At 38.0% G+C, this 27,464-nt stretch overlaps 1 protein-coding gene and 1 long non-coding RNA gene across 5 annotated transcripts in view; one reads left to right on the plus strand and one right to left on the minus strand.

Moving 5' to 3' along the window:
- ADCY1 (adenylate cyclase 1) overlaps positions 1-27,464 on the minus strand; it is a 181,401-nt gene that overhangs the window by 19,608 nt on the left and 134,329 nt on the right. The window contains exons 12-20 of one of the 3 annotated variants that reach the window (XM_074869905.1): positions 23,711-23,800; positions 20,582-20,838; positions 19,821-19,947; positions 10,998-11,114; positions 9,683-9,829; positions 9,199-9,297; positions 5,088-5,202; positions 3,353-3,477; positions 516-2,476 (exon numbers count right to left, since the gene is read on the minus strand). In XM_074869905.1, the coding sequence (XP_074726006.1) occupies positions 2,138-2,476; positions 3,353-3,477; positions 5,088-5,202; positions 9,199-9,297; positions 9,683-9,829; positions 10,998-11,114; positions 19,821-19,947; positions 20,582-20,838; positions 23,711-23,800 (1,416 nt within the window). In that variant the 3' untranslated portion in view covers positions 516-2,137. Of the gene's footprint in view, positions 1-515; positions 2,477-3,352; positions 3,478-5,087; positions 5,203-9,198; positions 9,298-9,682; positions 9,830-10,997; positions 11,115-19,820; positions 19,948-20,581; positions 20,839-23,710; positions 23,801-27,464 lie in introns of those variants that run through there. The other 2 variants (XM_074869914.1, XR_012629129.1) reach the window with 2 other exon arrangements.
- The window catches only part of LOC141944016 (uncharacterized), a 35,803-nt gene that overhangs the window by 7,240 nt on the left and 1,099 nt on the right, over positions 1-27,464 (plus strand). The window contains exons 2-3 of one of the 2 annotated variants that reach the window (XR_012629131.1): positions 13,493-13,619; positions 16,405-16,600. This is a non-coding gene — a long non-coding RNA (uncharacterized LOC141944016). Of the gene's footprint in view, positions 1-13,492; positions 13,620-14,518; positions 15,370-16,404; positions 16,601-27,464 lie in introns of those variants that run through there. The other variant, XR_012629130.1, reaches the window with a different exon arrangement.

A 27,464-nucleotide genomic window follows, 5' to 3' on the forward strand; every position in this document is an offset into this window, starting at 1 on the left:
CTTTGAATGCCTCAAACCAGAATTAAATTATTCTAGAAGAATACCTGTGACTTGGATAGCTGTTAGGGAGATAAAGAAATGCAGTGACTTTCCACAGATCAGCCAGGGTGCATACACCTAGTACAGGTGGGAAGCAATTCTCAGTTTTTTACAGTCATTTTAATCACACCCCTAATTTTGCTAGCTTTGTAATGAAGCACCTAGCTGACATGGTACATAGAAATTAATTAAAAACCCTGCTGAAAACCACTGGAGTTCCACAGCAGCCTGATAATGGCTTCATGGAGACGGGAAACTCCTGCAGCATTTCTTTAACCATTTGCATCTGTTGACACACTATTTGCCCATATACTTTTAACACAATGACTGCTCCAGAGCAAATACTGATTGCAGGAGAATTGTTCAGAATCTTTTTTCCACTGAAAACAGTAATAAATAGGCCTACCAAAGGGAAATGTGACATCTAGCACATGCAAGTTTTCTATTGTACAATCTGGACAACTTGTGCAGTCTTGGGTGGGTTTTTTGGGTCTGATTGGGGGGGAGGGGGGGGAGGGGTTTTGGTGTTTTTCAGTTAAAAGGAAGTTTTTTCATGTTTTTAAACAATGTAAAGTTTTGCTTCTCTTTTGGAAAGCAGTGAGACTGGTTAGCTTGTGCATCCCCATCAGGACAGTATGCCACCTGTCCACAGAGCACATGTCACTCGGCAGGATGACCTCCAACTGCCCCCTCCTTGAGTACAGAGCTGCACTCCACATTTCACATCCAGATCAGTGTTTCAAGATGAAACCATGAACAATAGGATGTGGACTGCAATAAAGAAAAAAGCAGTCAAAATATGTTCCCTTTTATGCAGATTAAGAGCAGGCCTCACTCTCCTGGCACGTTTACCAGTGTGCTCCTCATTTGGGCAAAGTTTGACTGCGCTTGTTTCTCAGAATTATAGCTTTCTATAATTGTACAGCTTTGAAAAGTGAGCCTGGGTAGAATCAAGATATAATAAAACTGTGGAATAAATTTAAAAATCAATTAAGACATAAGACTATGTTGGCAAACACACAAATGTCACAAAGCTAGCAACAGCATGTTTGTCACCAGTACAGGACTATTCTTTGAGCTGTTTAGAAAGGTAAAGCTAAATCCTGGAACTGAGCCACAGGACCTGTGCTGTTTGTAAAAGCCTGAAATAATATCAACCTTCTACTCTTCAATAAAATCAGCACTGTACATAAAGGAATGTTTCTATATTGCATAAGCATATTGCTGTGCTTGCAGGGTGTCTCCTCTGTCTTGCACAGAGTCAAATGCCCTGTGAAGAGGCAGCAACTTCTAAACTCTACCACCCTTTTTTTCTTTTTTAAATGGAAAGAATATATATTGTTCTTCTGCCAAACCTTTAAGCTCTGTGGTTTATCTACTTTATATCCTAGTGGTATGGTTTGAATTGGATTTTTTTTTTGAAGTTTCTGGAGCATGCAAGGAGAATTTTAAAAACCATAGGGTTTAGCAATTAGCTGAATGCAGCCTTCATTATTTCTGCCATTGACAGCACAATGGACACTGTTGTCATTGCTTTAACTCGTGCACTGGGAGCACAGTTTCTCTAACTCTTGCTGTAGCCCTGGAGAGTCTCCAGTTGCCCCACACTTCACAGCTAAATGCAGTTTAGCTAATCCCAGACCCAACAATGCTGGCTGTGACAGAAAGAGAAATCTCTTTGCTATGTCATTGCAGGTGGATGTGTAAATAAATACATATTTTTATGTTTATCTCTATAAATCTCTATTAAGTCTACACAGGACTGTATATGTGCATATATAGATTTAAACATATATATACACACACACACAAATAATTGCTTGCACGTTTATCTCATTTTTTTCATTTACCCTTTAAAAATGCCAAGAAAATATTCCTCGTTTCCAGAAAATCAGGTTTTGACTTTTCCTAACAGAATTGCTAGCCCTTATATGTTCCATCCCAAGAGTTCATTACACAGTCCCCAAGTTCTCTTTGGTTGGATTGTAGTGGTCCTTGGTTAATGCCATGGCCTATGACCTCTGATCTCTTGGTAAAAATTCAGGCAACCATTGCTCTCCAAGTTCACTGCAAATGGCACAACCAAATCTCCTTTGCTCTACGCCTCCTTCACAGCTGGCACAGAAGGAAGATAATGCAGTGTTTGATTTGTGTGAGTAGCAGACGCTTGACCAGCTCCAAGCCCAGCTTTTACAGTAAAGCTAGCAACTGAGGACACCGACGGACAGCTGGTGCCCAGTTTTGTTTGAATGTTTGCTCTCCCGTAAGGGTACATTTTCCGCTCTAAGTTTAAAGACCGTGTTTGTGAATTATTTCCATCGGCCTTTCCTTCCAGGAAATAGGTCAACATTTCGCCTTTTCCCTTTACACTGACTTTACCCCTGCACACAAATTCATAACTGCACCTTTTTAATATCCGCTGAACTTCTTCTGTCACCTGAAGACAGGGAAAAAAAGAACTATTAGTTATTCCTGTTCATATAAGGTTAATCCTAGAGCTGCTCACCCCTCCCCATTTTACTTCTCTGTCATGAAATATGTATAAGCAGAATGAATTAGCACCTACTGTTGTTCTCGGGCTCACTTAGAATTTTCTTAAGGAATTAAAAATCACTGACCAAACTGGAATCTAAGAAGCAGAACTTCTGGTCTGGAGCTGAATAATTACACAGCCAGAGTAAGCTCCGTCCAACAGAAATGTGTAATCAAATTGCCCACTGTTGTAAGCTGGATCGGTTTCAGTGATGTTAATTTACTCCAGAAGGAATTTTGATCCGTGGAGACTAGACAGGTATTTTGGATAAAGGACTGCAAGGGTTCACTGAGATTTTGAGAGGTGCAGCATAGCTTCTACCCAAGCTCTAGTAGAACAACAATGTTCTCTGTCTGTGTAGCCTCTCCGATCCAAAGTATCCAAGGCATTTTTAAAGCTACATAAAATGCAGCAGGATGCAAATGGACATAGATCCTTTCATTGTAGTCCTTATTCAGGCAGAATTCCTACAGCACAAGGACTGGCCCATGCAGTGTTGGCATTCCCAGGCTTGCCTCCAACTGTGTGCACTGCACTGGAGAACTCTGTTTCTTCTGACAGGAAATAATTTATTTCAGGATTTCATTGCCTCCAAGTAGTGAAGCATATATAATGGAAAACAACTATACCTCTGATGCTTGAATCATCTGAAGAATGTTGTCCTTTTCAGAAGAACCACAAGATCGAGTGAGGCTGCATTTTCTAAGTGGTCTTGAAAACATAACCACGTATAAACAGGAGGTATGTAAAGATTGCAAAATTGTCTCAGAATGCACTCACCTGAATTTTCCCCTGCACTCCAGTACTATCCATCCGGCTGGCAACATTTACAGTGTTCCCCCAGATATCATACTGTGGTCTTCTGGCTCCAATGACTCCAGCCACTACTGGCCCAACATTAATACCTAAAATCAAAACAATGAGTTTGGTTTCAAACACTACAGCATATTATCCAATGGCAACATGAATCCTGCAAAATAGATCTAACGCAAGTGCCTTAGGATTTTTCTGGTCATAGGACAAAATATATGATAAATTAATGCCAATTGGACTTCTGTATTTGTAAGAGGTTTAGAAACAAAATGAAGACCTACACAGAGGTATCTTATTGGAAATGCAATATGACAGACAACATAAAAATCTGGCTCATCTGTGGATTTTCTTCTTTTGTTTGTTTTAAGAAAGAAGAAAAGCAGTGGTGGTGCAGAGTTTAGCTGTAGAACAATTCAGGACAAACTGTTAAAGATCTTTAATTGTTTGCTACGACTTCCACTGTGGTTGCTCATATAAAGACTTTTAATGGAGGTTTTCCAAGTGGAACAGAAATAGTGGCATGGAAGACACAAGGAATGGGATAGAAGAAGCGTGTCACATTGGTTGTCAGTACTAGAAAACTAAGATCAGGGAGACACTCGAAGAAGACAAGAGTATGTGAAAAAGGTTCAAGCATCTTTTTTTGGGAAAACCGCAGGGCTTGATTCTATATTTTTGACTGATTTTGACACCTTGTTTGGAAGATAAAAGAGTATGTTCCTTCTTCTAAGTGCCCTGAAGAGCTGCAGATGCTAAACCCTGCATGAAGTTCTGTGCAAGAGATTTCCCTGGCAAGTTATGCAGAAGAAGGGGGGTTAGATATTTGTCTTCTGCCCCTTTGTGAACATAGAAAGACCAGTTATAACAGAATTCAAAGAGAATTTGGGGTTTATAATTATTAAGAAGTACAGGAATGCAAGAATGTATAACTCTCCTATTGCTACCCTTGATGTTTTTGGTCTTAATTTTCAGCTGCTCGCAACCTCACTTTTCCCCTTGTCCAGCTCATTCTCACAGTTCATGAAAATATATAAAGAAAGAAGGTGGAGAAAATGATCTGTGTTAGACTGTGCAATGAAATGAGAACAGCAGTGGAAGTACCATAGGAGAGGAGCAGGATGCAGGGAAGGAAGGGAAGAGGGGAACTTTGCTTTCTAAGAAGGCTGGGAGAAAGGACTCAGAGAGGTAAGACATGTAGTAAGATGTAAAGGATTGCATGGGAAGGTTTGTGTTGTGAAGGCCAGAGGATTTGATTTGTTGAAGAAAACAGGACTGGCTGAGGTGATTTGGCATCTTGTGGACAAAAAGCTCCCATCACACTTTTAATGCCAACAAAGCTTTTGTAGATGCAACTTAATAGTTAAGTACAGTCAGACCCAGTTTTCAGCAGTTTAGCAATGCAAAACAGTGTAAGCACAAGACTGGGTACACTAATAATACTGTATAAAATTATTGGTGCAGTTTCCTTTTAGAGGTGCATAGATTAAGCAAGCACACTGGAATTGGACACAGTTATAATTTCTTAATACTGATGCTCATCATCCAGCCTGCTGACCTTCTACATGGATGTGACTCTCCCGCTAAAGGAGGCTTTTCAGTTTTAATCATGAGTGCAGGACAGGTAGTCCTTTGCAGACAGCATAGGGAAAGCCAACAACCAACATTGTTCTCCTTGTGTGATAACTGTAGGAACGTCACTTACCAACTCGTAGGACAAAGTCATTGTAAGACTGATAGTTGATTTCATCAAGAACGTCAAACATCTCTATTGCAAAATCTGCCAGTGTACTCAGATGGGAATAAATTGATTTTTTAGCCTAGAAACAAAATATTATTTCACATTAGATTTGTATGGTACTGAGAGGCAGGTGAAATACAGAAATAAAAAATAATGAAAGGCTCAGTCTGGATGGCCTAGGAAAAGAATCTAACCCATTTTGCTGTTTGTGAAAAGAAACTTTTGATGGTGGCTACAGCACATGCATTCTTTTCTCAAGTACTGAATTATTTTTGTTGGTTTGTTTTTTTTTTTTTCTTCTCTCTCTCTTTTTGATTTCTGGGAAGAATGGAAAGCAAAGTTCCCGTGGTAAAGTGGTTCTGTTGCTAGAGAGCTGCAGATGTTTGTTGTGAGCGTGGCAGGGAATATAACCTGCTTTATTACAAAACTGCTTTGCCTGATGATTATTAATAACTATAGTTTCTGCCCTCTTCTCCCCTTGGGGCGTTTCCTAGCTCTCAGCTCCATGGGGTGCATGTTCCCATTGACAACATTCCTGTTAGGTTTAATGCTGTGAGATGCAGAACACCTCTATTTTCTTTCCTTTCCAAGCAAGCTGAAGTGAGTTGCTATAAAACATATCTAAATGAACTAAAGCAAAAGAACCTGAAGGGATCAAATGAAATGCTGAAGTATCAACTCGTTAAAAACCCCAAAACATAAGAAAGTAATTTTTACAACTTCAGGCTAATTGTTGATTCCAAAAGTTAGCTGGATTCAAGCATAATTACTCAAACTCAAGGAAGAAATATTTGCCACAAAGTAGTAAAAAGATATTATCTGTAGATATGGAATTTCTTAAGCAGCATATCATTAGAAAGTGGAAAAGAGAGATTTGCATGTTTGTCCTGTAACTCATGTCCTTCCCCCAGGATCTACCATTGGCTATTTAAAGACAGGTTACTAGAATAGACCTTTAACCTGATTCAGTATGGTTGCTTCTATGTTGTGCTATAATTTGAATAATAAATATGAATTCTTGAACAGAATTGCAAAGTGAAAGTGGGCTAAAGGTAGGATATGGTGAAAGAAACACAGGGTCAGTGGTAGTCTAGCTTCATTAGGGTGTTGCACAACAGGGCTGTGGTAGCTGGCATGAGATGAGAGCTCGCTGGGTTTTTGTCATGATAGTGAGATTTTATAAATGGGGTACTTGACAGTTGCTGAGAAACCTGAGAAACAGTTTGCTTTATTGGGTTCAGTTTGAACGAGTTCCTTCATGTGGCTGGGAAATTTACAAAAATTGAAGTGCTAACAAAAAATTATGAAAGTCATCCTTGGGCCAGTCCCAAATTTTAGAAAGGATATTTTTATTTACCTGCCTGGGTCTCTGGGAGTCTGCTTCTTGCAATGTCAACTAGCTCTACTCTTTTCCAGCCTCCCCAAGACAATGGAAGAACAAGAATTACGTTTAAAGAGCTGATGGCTACACTTCCAACAGAGGAGAGAATTTTGAATGTGTGGAGGAGAGAGGGACGAGTGTATAGTTTTATTTAATCCTCTAATCTTCTTTATATTCATTATCCTTCCATTTCTTTGCTGCCTGATGAATGCTTTGATTTCCTGCAATGCCCCTCACGGTTGCAGGAGAGAGTACTGGTGACAAATACTGGATGTGCTGCAGGTGACAGATGCCTCTCAAAAGGATTCCTGGCAAACTCTTTTGAACCTGCACTGAAGAACACCACAGAGTCAGGACCCTGGTGAAATCACAGACATAATTTCAAAGGACTCCACACACACAACAAACTTATATTGTGCAAAAGGTTTACAGAGAGCTTGGTTTGTGTGCTGCCCTGATGGTGTAATTGGCAAGCAATTATTTATTTAAACATCAGAGAAGTAGTTACTGGAAAGACTGCCCAGAGCATCCCAGCAAAACCACTCTGAAAGAGGCAATGTGCATTTACTATAGTAACCTGCTGAAGTCAAGCTGCAGAAGCCACAGAACTGTAAAATATGGGATTTAAATATCTAACTTCATCAGGGTATTGGGTTCTTATGTGTGTTAATATCTTCAGTTAAGAGCACAGTTAACCCCATCCACTGCTTTCTGCTCATGTCCAAATCCTAGTATGAAATTGGTGGCTCACAATCAAAGGCTGTGCCAGATTTTCTGATGAAGCTAGGATACCCCTGGCACAGGGGAGACCAGAAGCTCTTGAGTCTCTTATGGCTCCCCATGGACACATATGACTCCGTCGGGCAGCCCAGGGACTGTGTGATGGCTGGCAGTGATCGTCTGTGCATGATGGGCTACCCAGGATCATGAGACTTCTAATACATAGCTGCATGCTGAAGACCTAGTGGGAAACTGCCAAGAGGATGTGAATAATTTCTACTTGTTTGCATCTCACGGTCAGTGGGAAGAGATGACAGAAGAGCTGAAACCTCAAGTTAAAGTAAAAAATATCAGCTGTTTCATAAAAGATCTTTAGGTTTTCTGGAATACAGAATGTTAAATAAATTCTACCTGTACAGAAAAGATCAAAATTTGCCCCAACATTTCAGAGAAATGCAGAGTCCTGTACAAGACCTTCTGCAGTGATTTAAATAAGTTTCTATCATAAGCTCAGAGCGGTATCTTCAGTACTGGGCTAACTCAGCTGACCCTTCAGTTAGCAACTATAAAATACAAGAGATAAACATGTTTAGGTTTTGGAACATATGCTGCCAAAGTTACCCAATAACACACTTGTTTTCAGGATTATAGTTCAAAGAGCATTTATAGCAGACACACAACTATGCCATTGCCTGTTTGCCTGAGATCACACTGAACAAAATTCAAAGGATCAATTTTTTTGCATGTGACCCAGGAGTCAAACATTTCAGCATAAACAGAGTTTTAAAAATACCTTTTTGTAATGTGTAGATTTCTAGCAATGATAAAAAGGAAAGCATCAGTTGTAAATACCCTGCAGACCAGAAAATTAGTTGCATGTGATATACTCCAACATGATTCTAATAGTTCATTTCAGTGTGGCCTTTTTAAAAATTTACTTAACAAGGATAATTGTTGCTAGAAAGTTCACAGGCCATCTTCTGGCACTTTTTGGTTTTGCCCTCTAATTTGGTGTTATTTTCCAATGCTAAACCATACGCATGAGTGTACCTCTACAACATACGTACATGCATATCAGAACAGGGGAGAGGTGTCTGGAAATTCTGGGCAGACTAGGTGCCTGGATTGCTTTCATTTTCATTATATTTCTCATATTATTAATGTTATTAATTTTTCATAAAATAATTTTATTAATATAATTATTAACATGCATAGTACTTTGTTTACAGTATATTCAGTGTACTGTCTACAGGGTTTTCTGCCTTTCCAGATGCTGCATGCAAATGTAGGAAATCTCTGTCCCAAGACACAAACTTAAGGTGAGAAACACACTCAGGAGGATACAGACCCAGAACTAGTGGGTCTGAAATGACTTTGACTTTTTTTATTGCTGAGTAATTAGGGGGGTAAAAAGAATGCTAGCAGTAAAGACAAAGAAGAGCTGATTTGGAGGGACCAGGGTAAAGTGCAGCAATGTAGCTAGCACTAAGTTCCTGTCCATGCTAGGGGCTGGGAGAGGCTGTTTGTTTTGATTGTAGGTTGCACCCAGAATTCAATATAAAAAAAAAAAAAAAATCACATTTTAATATTCTTGTGTTAGTTTTGCAGCAATTCATTATACCTAGAGTCTCCCCTTCTCATCTTCATGATGAACCCTTGTTCATCTTACAAGATCATCCTAAAACAGCCGGTTTAAAACACTACCACTCTGACTTAGGAGCTTTATATGCCAATTTGCAGAGAATCCAGAGCTGCAGACAATGAAATCCCAAATGAAGCCACATGAGTAACTGCTAGGATAGCAATTTTTCTTTTCAGGCTACAGTCGTTCTTTGAATTTCAGATTTAAATTGTTGTAAAGAAGTAATACAAGTTATCTGTAATCACACAGAGTTAGTTGTGTTTCTGGTGTTCCTCTGGAAATTGAGGGAGAATGGTTCCTCCACAAATTACTACTATGCAAAATCTTCTTACCTTAGTTCCTGAAGTAGGTACGAGTCCCACAGCTGCCATATAGGTACTCCCAATTGTCTTGATCTTTTCTATGTCCTTATAATATTCTTTGTCCATAAGCTTTGTTTAAAACATAAAACTGTTAAATATTACATAATTTTTTAGAGAAGCAACCATAGCTATCACATAATATGTGCAAGTTGATTAAACCATCTTATTTTTGGTAAATTGATGCTTGCCCACTTTGAGGTCATTGAAAAAACTACCATTAACTCGCATTTTAATACTCTTCCTATACTAGAGGAATTTGAGGTCAGACTCATGTGCCTAAAAGTACAAACCGGGCACTTTGGAGAAGCTACAATTACTAACTACAATTAAATAGGAAGTTTACATTACTGTTTTATTAGGCAGTTCAAGATATGCTGAGTTGCTACAGAAAATCTCTGATGATAATAATTTGGTAGAACTGATATGGTCAAAATACAAAGCGTTTAGACCTTACCTCATCAAAATCAGCAATAATTTCATTTAACAGGCGTAAACATTCCACTCCCATATTATTGCCATCCAATTCGATGTAGAAATCATTGAAATTTGGGATGGAAGCAAACATCACTCCCACTTGTGAATATGACTGGTAATAAAGATCCTGTAGTTCATGAGCAGATACAAATTTTATTTTAAAAGATTAATCTGAACCAGGCATCATAATTATGTTATCTATTCTACTACTAACCAATAGCTAGGACAAAAGCCATAATTTCTGGTAGAGAGAAAGCCAGCCTTATTAAAAAAGTGTTGAAAGATCTCTCCACTCAAAAACACAAAAGAAAATTAACACCTAAACTATTAAACCCATTTAAAACAACTTAGTCTTGTTCTCTGTTTAGACATGGAAACAGTGAGTAAAACTTTTGTAGAAAGTCTTAGCAGTTGTAGGACTTTTATTGTATGAGAAATATAATTGCATTTTCTCAATTTTGTTTTATAACTAATATACAAGATGGAACAAATTTACCCTGCAGCACAAAACCAGCCTCGCTCCTTCACGTCTTTCCCTGAGTTGCAGAGTCCTGTATTCAACATTAACAATATAATGCTGTTCTGTACAGTAAGGTTTCTGCTTAAGAATTTGGAGGGCTCATGGAAAGTAAAACCACTCTTCTGTGGTTCAAATACATTGATCCAAACTCTCCAGAGCAGTATCATAGCCTTTATGGCTACTCCAGTGCTGCAGGTATTGCAGCTGCACTGGAAGGACTTTGGTAATGGCTTCCTGAACCAATTTATTTAATCACTGCAGCCTTTGATGTTAAAAGCTAGTGTCTTCCTTGGATGTGTATAATTCTCTGGTTTTAACTTTAAATGGATGGGTTTGGTAATGACAGTGTATTTCCAGAACTAGAGTGGTTCATATGGAAGTGTCTGGCAGTTCATAAACTTCACCATTCAGAACCAAACCGAGTTTATGAAATACTGTGATAAGTTCTAGTGTTCTAAATTGATTGAAAAAAAGTTGGTTACTTGCATGCAGACACTTCATTAATGTTGAATGATACAAAATTCCCTTATCCTGCTTTTTATTAAAATTCTTCAGAAAAGGAGGACACTACGGTGAACTAAATAATCCCAAACTAATTCTTGAACACAAGTTTTTACAAAACTATTCCTTTTAACATGAATGAAATTTTGTAAGTCCAAGCCTTTCTTGAAAACATAGAAAAGTGACCTTCTTGAAAACGTAGAAAGGTGACCCAAGCTACACAAGGTCACACCCATAGAACATCACCATATATTCAAATTTTATCTTGGTTTACCATATTTCTTGGATTAGACATGAGAAAGTGCTGTGCAACATGTGCTGGCAACAAGTTGAAGAGAATTCTTTTATTATCCAGCTTGACTCTCTCCATATCATCTCTCTCTTCTTCTGCCTGTGGGGATAGAGGAAAAGAAAAAACTTTACAAAACCCAAAAAATTAGCTGAAGCCATGAAATAACTTCATCCTTTGAAATTAAACTGAGCAAAATAATGCCTGCAAAGTAGAGTGGGAACCATTCTCCTATACCATGCTTCTACAATGGGGCAAAATCCCTTTAAGTCCTTAGTAATTCAAGCTAAAGTCTCTGTGCTCTGTGTATTGATGTCTTCTGTAGTTCCCTGTTCTTTTAAATAGGCCCTTGATATTTTTACAGATTAAAAAGTTAGAATAAACGCACTTAGATCACGTTGTCCTTGGAGACCAGTTACTTCCCAGATAGGAAGTGACAGCAGTGACAGCAGTGTTTCAAAAAAGAGAAGACTGGAGAATCACTAGTGTTTAAAGCAAAGCTACGTCATTTTGCAATAAAATGGAAACAGACCTGGTAAGACAGTAACTTCAGCAGAGGAAAAGGTTTTAAAATTGAACATCCTTAAGAATGATATGCAATTTTAAAAAAGTATTTTAATATAAAAATCATTTGCATTTCTAGAGGTGTTTTTAATTACTCCAGCATTTGTCATGAACACATATACAGTTCCTGTGCACAGAAATTTCTGTTCACAATAGCAACAGAAATTCTACCATTCATGTGAATGACAGCATTCAGAAAGAGTGCCTAGGAGTTAACAAGCTGAGGTCCTTAACCCAAGACAGTGGTATCTTATTACAAGTGTCTTGACTCACAGGAATTAGTGGGAGTCGTGCATTAGGAAACAATTCGAAAAATCAGACCTCTTATTGAAAAAATACTGAATATCTAGGGATCTCATTTGGGACTCCTAGGTTTGCAAATTCCAGTCTAGTCCTTAGTAGACTCTTCAGCAAAATTACTTCTCTGGAATTTGCTTCTTGTTGTTAGAGTGACTTTTGGCCCCATATTCTCATTTCAATTAGAAAATAATTGATCACCACCATATAATTAATCTCATAGAAATCACAGCTTGTTCTTTACTCATTGATCACACTCACAGACCAGTAACACAAATCTTCTGCCAAGGTTCCAGTATGATTTTGTTTATCTAGTTACAGTCAGCAGAAGACTGGAAGGTGAATTCTCAGGCATTGTTGAGAAACTACAATCACATAAACCACTAAAGAACCTGCTCTAATCTTTGCTGGTGTCCTTTTTGTATCTTGAATTTGCTGTCCTGATCTATTACAAAGTCCACATACTTTTCTCACTATCCATTCCTGTCTAAGTAGGAGAACACCAGTCGCCTCTTGCCTTTGTATAGTCTTACAATACTCTTTTCATGTGATTTTTTTTTTTTTTCCAGGAAGCTAATTTTTGCTTTCCATATCAAAAGTTAGGAAACAAACTTTTTATTCCAATCACCCAGTCCGCTTCTCCTTGCAGTTTACTTCAGTATTCTTCAATTTCTTTACAAGTAGAAAGAATGCTGAAAGAGAACTGGTTTTATAAACATAACTTCTTCAGGAGTCATTCCCTTTTGAAATAAATTCTCAGCTTCTCCTCTAATTTGTGTAATAAGAATCAGAATTTATTCCAGAGGTGAATTATCAGTAAACATTAAATAGCAGTTAAACTCTGCAAGAAATATACCTAAAATTTTTGTTCTAAGCAAGTATCTGTTTCCTGTTTGTGAGCTGTCTTCCTGACACATTTTTGCTGTTTAAATTTCATATGAAGTTTTCTGTCCTGGTTTAACCAGGATAGGGTTAAGTTTCCCCAGCAGTGGGGGGGAGCTCTAGCCGGGTTATTCAGATACCATGCGGACGTCACATCCAAAGCGGGACAGTCGGTTACTGCGTGTACTATGGGATTTGCTGTGTTCTCACTGCTGTATTGGTAGATATTTTGCTCTGTTCACTGTTATTACTGTTATTCTTATTGTTATTGTTGTTGTTTGTTGTGTTGCTGTTGCACTGTTGTATTAAACCTCTCCTTATCTCAGCCCAGGGCTTTGTATTTCGCTCCCTTTGTGGGGGAGGGGCAGCAGCCGCTTGGTCTCAGACCCCGGCAGGGACTAAACCACCACATTTTCTTAAAATATCTTTCCCCTATTTTGATGGTATAACTCTGTCTTATTGTTGTCTATAAACATGTATAATGGCCTTTTGCGTTTAGTCTGACTATTGGAATTTAAATGTTTTAATAGTAAAAATAAAAAGCTTTTTCCAGCTTAAGATTCAAACCAAGCTTACAACTCCATTTTACATCATACTGGAATATGGGAAATTTTACTGTGATGACAGCAAAGAGATTTGCAAACTGAATTCATGCTCTGAATAAAAAATCCATTTGGGGCTTGCTTATCCATTCCTCTATTTTTTGAATAAGAACTTTTTTCTTACTTTCTTCTTAGGAACACTTAAGGTTCTTAGTTAAGCTCCCAATACAATATGGGGCAGAACAGCAGCCTAAAGAACAATACACCTTTGGGCCAAGGTGTAGAGATTTCTGGACAAGTCAAGGTAATCAAGCAGGGGCAGGTAAGTGGAGTAATCAGTTTGATACATTGCATGGATACTGATGTTGCTCAATCACTGGCAGCTGCTGTTCATTTCTGATCTGGAAATGTGTGATCAGAGTCCTTAGCCTTGCCCAGTCGTGGACCAAAGCATTCATTTTGGAAGACATGATTGAGAAGGTTCTTCAGCAATATGTAGTGCTTCCTACCATTGTGTATGATTCATAAAAAAGGTTTCAGAGCAAGTCACAGCTCAAGAACAAAGCTGTCAGAACTGAAGCAGACCCCTGTGACCATGGTCATGTTGCTGGACTTCTGTCCAGCCTTTGGCACACAGAAATAAAAAACAATCCTAATATATCAACATAAAATAAATGAGAGAAGACACTCTAGCCTATTGGTTTTCAGGTTGTTTCATTCTGACGGAGCTATAAGGCATGTGATGGCTTTTCTCCTCCTTTCTGTCTTGCTTCAGTAAAGTCATGAAACTACTGGAAGAGAAATGCCATTGACACTACTGTGTGTGTGCAGGTATGGGTGTGACAATGTTCACAATGATGGGACCACAACTGTGACTAAGAGGCTGAGAACTGAGCTCTTCAATGAAGAGCTAGTGGCTCAAACCAAACCACCAAAGTCATGACTGAAGGGGTGGCAAAAGCCTCTAAGAGCAGGGAAAGACATTAAGGATGTCAGCATTGCTAAGAAACACAGTAGAATGCTTAATTCCCAACACAGCTAGCAAGTGTCTCTTCCCCTCTTCGGATGCAAAACTGTTAACTACAATTTTGACTCTGGGAAGGTTCTGTTGCCAGAAATGAGATGAAAGTCACTAAGGTCATGGAAGGCCCTTGAATAATACCATGGTGGGTAATGGTAGCAAACCTTAAATAGAGACAAATTATGTAAACAGCAGAACAAGGGGAATGTAGGTCAAGTGCTCTTAGCTTTTTGTGCCCTGGCCTATTTCAGGTCAGGCACTTCCTAGCCAACAGGGAGAGAGGAGTGCACTCTTTCCCTGTGGTTCAGGGAGACACTTGCCTATGTGGGGCAGCTTTTCCTGACCTAGCCCCAGATCCAGAAGCAGAATGCTCATGGAATTAGCATAGCACTCCTGAGCTACTCAGTTGTGTTGAAAAGCAAGGTATATCAGCTTAGACCACACACTGGGTAAATACTGCTATATTGTTGCTGGTACCCTAGCCCGAGTCTCTGCATGGACTGCACTTACACCATGCAGACATAGCAAGTGTCTCTCATCCTGACTTTAATAAAGTGATCTGCTAGGAATATGAACTGCAGTGTACCTTCTCTGCTGAGACTGCATAGAGTACCCATCCTCTCACCCTGCACTGCCTAAGACAGCTCTCATAGATGCAAATCCTCAGGAGATGCCTGGGGAAAGATGAAAGATCTCCTTGTGTTTCTCGCAAGGGAAGATAAGGAGTGAAGGTGAGGTAAAAAAAGACTTGGTCATGTTCAGCAGTGAGGACTCTAAAACTATCCCATTACACAGCTGTATGGGGAGGGAAGTAAACCAATTACTGATGTTTTCTGGACCTTTTTTCAGCTTCCTGCTTTCTGCCCTTCAAGGGAATGCAGTGAAAACTGTCTTTCCTCCTTGTCACTCATGAACTCCTAGTACCTACTCTTTGAGCAGCTGAGATAAAACGATGTGTAGGCATCATCCCTTCCCAGGCAAAACAGACACTGACAGGTGAGAAGGAGTACTTCAGACTGGAGAAAGAAGATTAAAATAGCACAGATCACAGGTATTTACATTCCTGGTGGAAATATTATCCAGACAGCTAAATAGTATCCAAACCTTCGTCTATTTGCCTCTGTTCCTATTGGTTAATTAAGGAAATCTGCCAGCATGATATTTATGCAATAGCTGCTAGCTCAAAAAACAAGGCAGATTATTTGTGAAAATAAACAAGAAAGAAAATACATATGAAAGAAAATGCATGAGCAACATAATTTTTCACATTCTGCCTTTTGCTTATACCTGTTTGGTATTCGTGGTAGCTAGGTCATTTTGCAGAACTTAACTGTATTTGCAGAGCTGCAGTATTTAAAAGCAGACTTTGGGTTTGCTTCCAACCTGGTCACAAAATTTAAAATATTATTTGGTACTATGGCTTCTGACATCAACATAATTAACACCTATTGCATTTTACAAAGTTACACAGCATCCCGCAGTTTTACAACGCTGGTAACTGGTTACATCCTTTGATCAGGATGTGGTCTGAGCTGTTGTATCACCTGAGATATCAGGTGACTGTTTAATAAGCATAAAAATGCTGTAGCAATGTCACTGACTGAAGAGTTACCCCATGAAAATCCACTGCTTCAAGATGCTGGGCACCGGTGCCGCAGAAACATCATCTTTGTACCTGAAGGTGGCACTAAAACCACAGGGAAGAGACCTATCACACTGCTTCCGTAGGGCCAGATTTTTAGGAGGAAGTGCAAGCATACCTGGCAAGTCTTGCCTGCCGACCGTATTTCTTACAAGTGTCACGGATTAGAACAGACAGCTGAATAATATTCTAGTATTCCCTAAAGAATGCAACAATCAGTCATATCATTGTATTATCCTTATTTTCCTCCCCTGACAAATCCTGGGTGAATGAGCAACTCCATTTTTGGGGCAGTTTTAGCTTCTTCATACATTTATTGCTTGTATTTATTTGTCCAATCTTCCCCCCCCCCCCCCCCCCCCCAGTTTTGTTGAGGAATTTGCATAAAAAGAAGGGATTATCAGTCACAAGGAAGTAAAATGTGCCTACATTTGCTATTCACAGTTATTGTCATGAGACACACAGAATTACTCAACAATGTTATGTGGAAAATGAAATTCTTCTCCCACTGCCTGTTAAAAAGAACCAACAACCAACAGATATTTTCTGGAAATACTGTGATATTCAGAAAGGTTAAATTTGGCACAGAAAAAACCTAACAAAATCAACAAGAAGCTATAACACCATTGACGTGTGAAGAGTAAGTACAAATATAAATGTTTTAACAACTTATCATCAATCAGAAAAATGTATTTTTTCCACATGACATACATAAATCATACTGTATTATCTCTGTTCTGGTTATGTAACCTAGATGCATGGAAATTAGATTAACTTTTCTTGGAACTGTATCATTTTTCTAAATCAGTTTTTCTTCTTTGAAAACTGCTTTTCCTCAAAACACATTTTTTTCCCGATGTGGCAGACAAACTCTGTGGAGATGGGTTTTCCTCAGACCTTAGCATAGACCACTGAGCATCGATCTATATATTCCTCATAATAATGGTATTAACTGCAAGATACTTTCAGTGTTTAAAATATCATTTAGTTAGTACTAGACTGTTGTTCATGATGAATTAAATGAAAATATCTATGAAATACTTTTTATTGCAGCTTATGCCACAACTGGTTTTATTCATCTGGGAACATTTTTACAGGATTAGCCCCACAATGAACCTTACTAAAAGTATGTAAACAAAGTGCTTACAGCTTTCAAAATAGTCCTTGAGTCTGAAATTCTCCCAGTTGTAAGCCAACAATTGAGGAGCTTCCTAAAAATACATGTTGTACCATGTTGGCACATGGCGGCTGGTTACTGGGAGCTGTGAGTCTCCAGATCTAGCAGTGATTCATTCAATTCAGTGTTTGCACAAAGAACCAGCACACTCACTCTGTAAACCAGAAGAAAATCTCCACAGTCCTGTGCATGAAGTCAGTGGTCTTTCTAAAACTTCTGCTACCAAGAATGTAACCAAGTTAAACCAACAAGGTTCCATTGTAAGCTGTAGAGAAACATGACCAAGAATGCAGAGCTCCTGCAGTCCAGCAGCTAGACAAAATTGTCAATCAGAAAGGTGGTTTTTACCCTTATATTCTCTCAAAGATCGTTAAACAATTAGTGGCTTGGAGTTTGCTAACTATTCAAAGGCAGTTTTAACATATAGATATTTCCAACCAACAGTCTTCCCAGAGCTTTTAATACTCAGATTTTCACTATGCCAAAGAGCCTAATAAGTACAAAGATAATGGTTTTTTTACTTATTCATTTGAATAGGTAAGCACTGTAAGCACTTCTGTAACATCCATCACAATGGTACTTCTGCATGTTACGTTAATTAGCCCTTGTATTCAGTCCCATTTACAACTAATACACAGAGTGGAAACAAGGACAACGTTCCTTACAACATGTTATCCACTATTATTTATTGTACAGGCAATAGATCTTCCATGTGGAATTGAGAAGAACAAAAGTATATGCCCAGATTGTCAAAGAGGCCAAGCATCTACCCAGCATACTGATTTCAAAGAATGGTGGTTATGTTGATCCTGAATTTCTGAATCTTCTACCTACACTGATTTTTTTTTTTCCTTTCTGCAAATCTCACAGACAAGATGGTACTACACAAGTACCTGATTTGCAATTGAAAAGATCTGAAAATGGCATTTGATCTTCTCAGATGAAAAGCACTTTTTGAAATGATACCTAGGCATCCATATGTTTCAACTCCCCTTATTGTCCTTTGGAGTAAGTGCACAATGATTTTAACAATAGTGGTAGATGACTAGGTATTTCTGTAAAACTTGGTAGAAAACAGAAAAAGTTTATATTTCTCCCTTCGCTATTGTCCAGTTCTGGTCTTTCAGCAGGCAAGCATCCCATTAGTTTCCTGCACTTGAATTTTTAAAACTAATTCATTGCTAATTAAAAGCCAACTTAAAACCAAGAATCTTTAAGCAGTACATTCCTTAGGGATGCACAATTCACTGTGCAAGTCATAGTATCGGGAATGATGAAGAGCATTTAAGCTGCTGGAACTCACTCTTGACCTGTTTAAAGGTCACAGGATAACAAAACAGTATCTTCCTGCTTTCTAATCTATTTCATGGCTAGGAATAGCATACAGGTGGTCTTGTATTCATGGATCATATGGCACTCACATACCTCCACCATGTGCTAATCTATATAAAGATAGCCTCTCTACAGCTAATCATGTGCTGCTCTCAGTTTCAAAGTCAGGGAATTTTTTTTTTTTTTCCCACCTGAAAACTGTATTTGGCACCACAGCAAGTGGAAACTATTACCAGTTTGTCCAAAACAAACTTCTGAGGCTGACAGGCCACCTATCAATACTGCAGGTCATAGGACAAAAATTAAATGAAGTGATCACACGTTGTTGACTCAGTTAAACAGCACAGAGTCCACAGAAATTGTAGAACAAGATAAACTTAAATCATAAAGGAGGTGGACATGGTCTTGGACATCAAGACAAACAAAAGATCCCAACAGAGCTTAAGTGTCAGGTAGAAAAATAGAAAAAAGAGTAGAAGATAATAGAGCTAAGACATTCCTGATTTCTCCATTCTAGGTAACACAGTAGAGCCAGGGATGTATTTAACCCATGTGTTCCAGTCTTGATCTTACACATAAAAGCAAGCACTGTGATGTTTTATACAGTTCTCTTAACAACATAGTTAACAGGGTGTAGGTGAGAATAGGATGTGACTTCTGTGAACTACAAGAGTGTAAAGGCAACTTCCAAATTCCACAAAAACAAACTTATACCTTCTTCAACTTTCTCCTTCCCTCAGGGGTCAGTGTGAAACACTTTGGAGGTGGGAATAGGACTGCTGAGAGGTGTGACAGGAGGTAGACATTTCCTAATGCCCCTCATGGCTAGTATAATTTCTATAGATTTTGCTGTGATTATGATAGCTAGGAAATATATTTTCAAAAAAAATCCAGGTAATTGGTATCTAAATAAATTTCCAATCTTTCTTTGGGAAAGAGTTCCACAGTTTCATTACATGATATGTGTATAAGTATTTTCTTTTATCAGTTTATGAAAAAACCCTATGGATTTAATTTCACCTCAAGTTTCTATTGCTAACAGTCAATTTCCCATGTTTGAAATTCTCTCTATTCATAATGCACCTTAGATATAAATACATTACTTCATTAATGATGTAGTGTTATGGAACAACCACAAACAAAAAACCAAACTTCTCCAGAGCAAATGAATTTTATAGGTCTGTGGAAAGAAAGCTCTAATAATTCCTCTCTGTAAAACCCAACAGGCATGGAAAATTTTGAAAGTGTCTTAGTCCAAATAATTTGTTCTGAAAGTATTTGCAAGCCAATTCAAAAAGTCAGACATCATTTTGTGTGCTTGGATACTAGAAAGAAAAGTCCTATGACTTACCTGCACAGCCCAGAGGTAGTCCAGACGCAGCTTCAAGTCCACCTGTCTGGAATGCAGTGCCAAAGCACAAGAAAATAGCAAAATGGCTAGTATTGGTTCATAGCCACGCATATAAAAGGAGCCACCCCTTAAAAATAAAAGGAAAGTAAATGGGTTATTCCAGGTTTTCTAATACTCAACACTGCATATTTTTAATATAATATCTTTAGTTTAGAACATGTGGATACGAGCTAATCACTAGCCTTTTCTGAAGAGGCTCATATGGGCAGGGAGATGGGTGACAGTAAATCTGATCACTGCATCACACAACATTCAGCTTCTTGAGGATTTTATAATGCTATACATTATTGTAATGTATGTGCATGCCTTTAATTAGCAAATATAAAAACATTCAAAAGCTCAAAAGCTTAAATGAAATTGGAATTCGTTGAGGGCTACTGAAATTGGAAGGGAAGTTTTTAATTGTGTTTTTCTATTTCTTGTTATAATTAGACCGTAGTGTGTTCAGCTGAGGTATGTTAGCACAAAACTACAGAATAATGGGGCAACAGTAGTTAGTTCCCAAAAGCTGATCTCCTGTTGATGGATATTACTAGACTCTACAATTGCTGGGGAGAGGATGGCTTAAGTATTTCCTATGGTCTACTGAGTATACAGCCCTAAGCAGCACTGAATGCTAGAGGACAATTCACAGATGAGTAGTCAATGTCGTGACTACCTATACAGAAAAACCCATTGCTTTAACTTTGCAAGTTACTTACCCCACTGCTTTTCTGTAACCACTGAGTTCCAGAATAACTATGTACAAAATTGTAACAAAAAGCAGGAGAATCATTTTTGGCAAGGAAGATACACGTAGAAATATTGCCAAGGTGAGAGTTCCCACTACACAGGAAAGGAAAGCATAGTGGGCTGTGTCACATGGAAGTTCATTCATGGTTTTATTTGTTCCACCAGGAGAAATTATAACTATTGAACTGCTGGAATTGGTATTCCAAACCCAAGGCATACAGCCAACCTAGAAAAGACAGGAGAGGTGAGAAGGGGAGAAAATTAAACATGAAATAAACATAAAATGCAGCTGCTGTGGGGGCTGATTGTAGTTCATTTCTAATTGGGAAAATGTGGCCATGGAGTTCCCATCCAGTTCACTGCCCTAATAAAATCTGTCTCCTTTTCCTGTAATGCTTTCCTCAGTTTTAGGTGGGAGACACACTTTCTTCATTAGATGCCAGTAAGGCCAAACAAAGTCTGGGCTTAGTTGAATAGTTTCCCTCTCAGTGCTCAAAACCAAGAGATTCTCAAGCGAACATACTCCTGCAAAATTAAGGAACTTCAGTAAACTTTTATGTGGCCATGCAGGTGAGAAAGATTCTTGCACAAAGCATGGAAATAAATGTTTTATTGACTACATAAATTGTATCAAATTCAATTAATCAAATATAAAATAAAAAAATATTTTTATCTTTGATTGAAAAACTAAACATGAATAATATCTTTTCTCCACCTTAGAGATACTTCTGCTACCACATATGATTCACATATAAGGCCTCATCCTTAATTATTCCTGCCATTTCAGTCATCCATTTCCTCTCTAGACTGGGAAATAAAAAAATGTTTTAGTGCATTTCTTATGGGAAATTTGAGGAAATTTAACCTGTTTCTTCCAAAGGCAATGTCATGTACACATCTCAGAGCTGTTACCCAAGGAAAGGAGGAATTTCTGGCAAATAGTTTAAGTCCCTAGAGCTCCAATTTTAATTGCACTCCAACCTTCACCCCTTGTGAAGGGAGAGGATAAGAGTTAGTGTAAGTGGGGTGAGTGGGATGGTAGTGTGAAATTGATTTTAACAGGCACTGCCGCATAAGCCCTGCCCTGTACTTAAGCTTCTCTTTTGAAGTGTGTTATTAGACCTTTTTATTTCATCCTAACCACTGATAATGAAATTTTATAGCATGCTGTAAAATAACTGACAACCTGAAAGGTGATTAAGCAATATATTTTACAGGGGGTCATTTAAAAAGATGAGACATAACAGATAAAATGTGAGTTAAACTCACAATGGCTAATATTATGAAATGAGATGAGAAAGAGTGAAGTGAAAAATCCGTTTAATGTGATTTTGTTCAATATCCTTAAAAATGCTGTTCATACTAAACTCATCTGAAAACGCAGACGTGCATGGGGGCTTCATAAATGATGTGCAATCCATCCAGGAAAACACCATCTGCTCTACAACTAAGAGTGAAACCTCAACACCTAGCTCCTCTGCTAGCTGAGAATTCTAAAGGCACACTTTGCAGGAACTAATAATTTCCACTGATTAAACATTTCTCCCAAGCATTTAAATGCTTACAGGCTATGTTTGCTTCAGTAAAGGATAAAGTGATATTAGTGACCTATTAGAAGTTGTAACTGAATGATCACTGCCTTGTTGGAGGCCAGAACTTCTGAATTCTAATCTGTCTTCTTTCACCGATGTTCAACGTTGCCTTAGGCCTTGTGATGTCTGTTTCTCATTTTCAGCATCTTTAAGTGGCAACAATGGTGGCTTTTTTCATTTGGTCAAAGTAAGTGTCAAATCTATGGGGGCTGATCCACAAAGGTTCCAGCTGTCATAATATTCATCTCAATCCCCAAGTCAGATATACAGAACTTGCTGAGATGCTAGCTAGCCTGGAGGTACTGCACATCTCTATGCATTTTGGGCTTATATGCGCATAAGGAACCACGTATATGTCTATGTGCTATTAGGGCTGGGTGTTACTCACACAGCTGATATTCAATTATTCCCAGAAATGTCTGAACATCAGTAACTCTTGGTACCTCTCAGGACTTTGGAATTTGCAGACAAGGGATCCTCTGCCCATTCAGTTCATGGGAATCAGCTTGGTAGATGTTCTCAGGGCAGGTCCAGGTATGAGTGAATACACAAAATACAAAATAAGGGGCTTGGCACCTCAGTTAGCATTGTGAATTGCTCCTATTGGTCAGAACATATGCCTAAATCCTACCGAGGCATGATTTGAGACATCTACCGCCTCGGCATTTCCAATTGTGTTTAGCATGCTATTTTTGTGTGTATTCTTTCCTCTGGGTACCCTAACATGTTTAATTCATTAGCATTAACAGCCAAAATGCTGAAATTGAGTGCTAGGAATTTGACAAGGCAACTAAATGCCAAATACTTAGGTGGAAGTTTAAATCCCATTTGACATTCAAGTCTACCACGTAGAACAAGCTGCTAATCTACAGTGAAAGAAGCTCAATTATCAGAAGTATTGAGCAAGTTCCCTTCATACAAGAGAAGCTTCCTAGACATTAGATGTGAAGGGATCATGTAAGTAGCACAGTGTAAGCACCTCTTATTGTTATGCAATACAGTCCATATTTTAAGATCTCCTTACCTTTTCTGATCTGTCTGGACTAAAAATATCCCCCTGTTATTACACAGACATATGTTCTGTAAATTGCCACATAGAAATCAGTAATATTGTTTGACACCTTGTCTTTTCTGTCACAAAATATTAGCCATTGAACTAGTAAGCAAGTTGAACATCTAAAAATAATTTTCCCATAAAGTACATGACATCAGTAGATTATGTGATACTAAGATTTGATATAGAAGTTTCTGTAGGTGTTGCCTGGGTATTATCTGTGTAATTTGCTAATAGCTTTGCCATTCCTAATTCAACACCCTCACTCAGGGCAGTGAAAGTTCAAATTATAGCAAAGGGCTTTAATTTTGAAGAAATATGCTCTGCAAGTATGAATAATAAAAACAGTAGGAATTCACCAGACGAGAATATAGTATGTGTTTAACAGATCCATACCAGGCTGTTCTCTAAACAGAATGCTAAATTAAGCAATGCTTTATTTAAATACTCACCACACATCCTTGAGCCACAGAGTATATTAAGATCACAATAAAAATACACAAAATGGTACGGATTTGTATTGTCAGGCACCCTGGAAAACACTAAAGAAGAAAAAAAAAAGATTTAGAGATAAAGATTTAAAAATTTCTTTTAAAGTAGGTTTGTTATTTTTTAGCAGTCTACAAAAAGAAGTGAATGAGGGATACAGAAATTTTGTCTGCACTGCAAATTATGAAACAAGAATGAAGTTATTATTGTGTTCATGTGTTTTAATGGTAATTGCATTTTGGGGGGTAATAAATGTGAAATTATTATTACTATATTTTTCACTGTAACTAAAACTCTTTGAAAGGTTAGTAGGATATCTGCTTACAATGCAAATAATAAATTAGGATGGCATTTGATTTTGTTCTCGTGGGGAAAATACCCAAAGCATCTTTTGCCTTGCAAATTATCAGCTACAAATAATGATCCAGTAGAACATACAGTGGTAGAATAGAATTTTGGAGTGGTATTTGTGTCTTCTGCTATCATAGTCATGTTAAATGCCAGGGTAGTTTTAATTATCAGGACTCATTAAAAATATTGAATTTGTCAGAGCAGAAAGAGCAGTAGAGAACAAAAATGTCTGGTGTAATGGAGTCTTGTGAATCTTTTGCTCATCTCCATTTTTACTCTGATTTCATCACTGTGAAGTGTGAAGTGCTTGCTGCTGTGAGCATATATGAAGCCAGTGACAGAAGGTGAGAGAGGAAGGATAAGTTTGTCAGGCTCTAGTACTTATGCTTGTTCCAGTCATACTGATCTACTTTGGTTTCAGGGAAAGCTGCTTTCCTTCTTTTCCCCTTGCATTAAGAATGTTTGAGGCATCTATTATCTACTGGATCCATGATACGTACAGAACTTCTTCCAGTGACTTCAAGGGGCAAGAATCAGTTCTAGGAAACAACTAGATTTAAAGTGGGAACAATCCTGTGTCCCTTAAAAGGAGGGAGCTCAGTCTTATCAAGGCTGGATTTGACTTAAGGTCGAATGGAGCAAGCAAACAGCTAATTTTTGAATGAAAGTCACTAGTCCTGAAGAAAACTGTTCACTTCATGGGTGTCAGCAACATCAAAAGCATAGCATCCAGCATGCAGCAAAGTACCCATAGAGAGGGGTTTCTGTGGCCTTGGAACAACAGAAATCATGTATTGAAACTCTTCCCCTTCCTTTCATATATGCAGAGATATTTCCCCCACATGTGTGACCACGAATTAAAAGTTTGAGATAGTTATAGGTGGATAAATTTAATCTGGGCTGTGAAACATAAGGATACAGCAATTACAGAAAAAACACCCCACCTGGGTGATCTGCAAATACATTCTGGCTTCAGTACAGATTAAGTCCATATAAATGTAGATGGGGAACAAGCAATGTAATTTCAATAGTAGATTTATATAAGCATATTATGGACCTGAGTTAATTTGCTACACCAGAAACCATCTTAACTATTAGTCAGCATCAGTAAAATATATTGGGATACCCGAGGTATATCACCTTTAATAAAACAGTAAGCATATTGTAGAACAAAAACCTCAAATTGTAAGAATCTCACACTGAAAAGCTGTGTCTCAAGGGAGGGGATATAGTAGTGTCCAAAATTACACTATGATAAAAGAGATAGTCTATTTCTGCATTTATTCATCACTGTCATACAGTTCAGGTTGGAAGGGACCTCAAGGGGCCCCAAAATACTGTTTGCCTTGATCCCCAGGGCCATTTTTGCAGAGCTGGTCAGTCCCCAGCCTGTGTCACTGCAAGGGCTTCTTCCTTCTCAGAGCCTGGACTTTGCATTTATCCATGCTGTATTTCATAAGACTCCTGTTGGCCCATTCTGCCAACCTATCTATGTCCCCCTCAATGGTCATCCTGCCAGTGTGTTGGCTGGTCCCCCAAAATTGGAGTGACCTGAAAACTTGACATGAGTATACACCATGTCCTTCTCCAGGTCGTTGATAAAAATGTTTAACAGGACAGGTCCCAGGATAAACTCCTGTGGTACCCCACTTATTACTGGCTTCCAGGTAGAGTACGACCATTAACTGCTACACTCTGAATGTAAACATCCAGACGTTTTTTTACCTATCAAGTTGTTCACCCAACTAGACCAAAATCCTATGCACACATGAGGTGGAACATGTCTGTTTTTATCCATATAAATAAAAGACAAAATAATAATTTTGTTTGAAGGAAATATATATATTTCATTAATTCAGTTTGCAGTCAAATAAATTATCTACTGCTTGTTAAAGAGAGAATTGCCATAGTTCGAAGATAATGCTGCATGGTTAATAGTGACAAAGCAAAATGCAGATTCAAAGACAATGTGTCTTGACATATTGCACAGACTTTTTTTTGTGTGTGGTATGTATATGTTCTAAATGTTGACATGCTAGGCTATTGGGTTAGAAAGGAAAATAAACCTTTAAAAGGTAAGGTATGAGACATGTCTGAATTAAAACTCTGACTGACACAAGATTTATACTTCTGACTTTTGGTCATTCTAAGATTGCATCTGCTCTTTTATGATAGCATAGCATTTTGGGCATAATTTTCTTTGTTTTATTTGTGGAATTTTTATTTACTAAATAAGTATTGTCAGATCCCCAAAATGCTGGGTAACTGGTACAGTAAAACATTATTACAGTGGTTTTATGAGTGAGGCATTTGATGTTAAAGTATGGAGAAGTTGAGTTAATTGTCCAGTGTAAAATAGCTAATAAATGCCAGAAGCCTGATTAAAATAGGGAAATGACCAGTTTACAATTCTATATTCATTATACATAGTGTATTCATTATCTTTTATTCATTATATAAGACAAATTTTCACCACAAAATTTAAAACTGCGATATTCTGAATTTTTATATTTCTTTATTTTTCTAATTCTGGATTTGATCCTGTAAGTTATTGAATTTTCTCAGGAACCTGAAATAAATTCAAATTCTGTTGACTGCCAAAACAGCTGGAACAAACCTTAAGTTTGCACTAGCCCAGGGAAATGGCATAAAGAGGAGCAATTTCCTACAAACTTCATCTGTGTTTCTACCATCCATAGACAGAAGAACAGATGATAAACTACTGTGCCTTTATGAAACAAAGGAGATCATCAAAATTACTCCCAAATAGTTGTGTAACCTTATAAAGATCTGCTCTGTAGCAGGTACTCTGCTAATATACTATTTGTGTTTCCATGAAAACAATTACCTTCCTCCTGTCAAAGGGCATTTTTTCTTAACTAAAAATTAGTTTTTACTAATCAGCAAAGCTAGTTAACTGTGTAGGTGTTTTCTCCTGATATTTGTCTGAAAAAACTAAATTTAGATTAAACCACTACAAATTTTTTTCATCAGAAATTTAGTCTGTAGATGCTTTATTCTGATCTGGCAGACCTACTTCTCTCCTACAACAACCAAATGTCCTTCTGCATCATTACTGTTGTGAAAATGTAATGCAGGAGAATTAATCATTACTAAAGGTTTTGAACAGGCCAAGGGTTGCATGTGCAAAACATTGTGCTTTACCATCAAAACAGCTGCTGCTTTGGCAGGAAAAGTGTTGAAAACAGAGGGGAAGTTACCAGGACTTTACACCCAGATACCAGTTGGAATGGAAGGGAGAACTAGCATGCTCTGTAGTCAGAAAGGAGAAAAAGTCAGGTTAAAGCAGCTGTATATCTGAACGCTGGAATGATTCAGTAGCTAGTGGCAGGTGTTCAGGGAAGA

The sequence above is a fragment of the Strix uralensis genome, chromosome 1 (genome assembly GCF_047716275.1).
Source record: "Strix uralensis isolate ZFMK-TIS-50842 chromosome 1, bStrUra1, whole genome shotgun sequence".
In the NCBI taxonomy this organism is placed as follows: Eukaryota; Metazoa; Chordata; class Aves; order Strigiformes; family Strigidae; genus Strix; species Strix uralensis.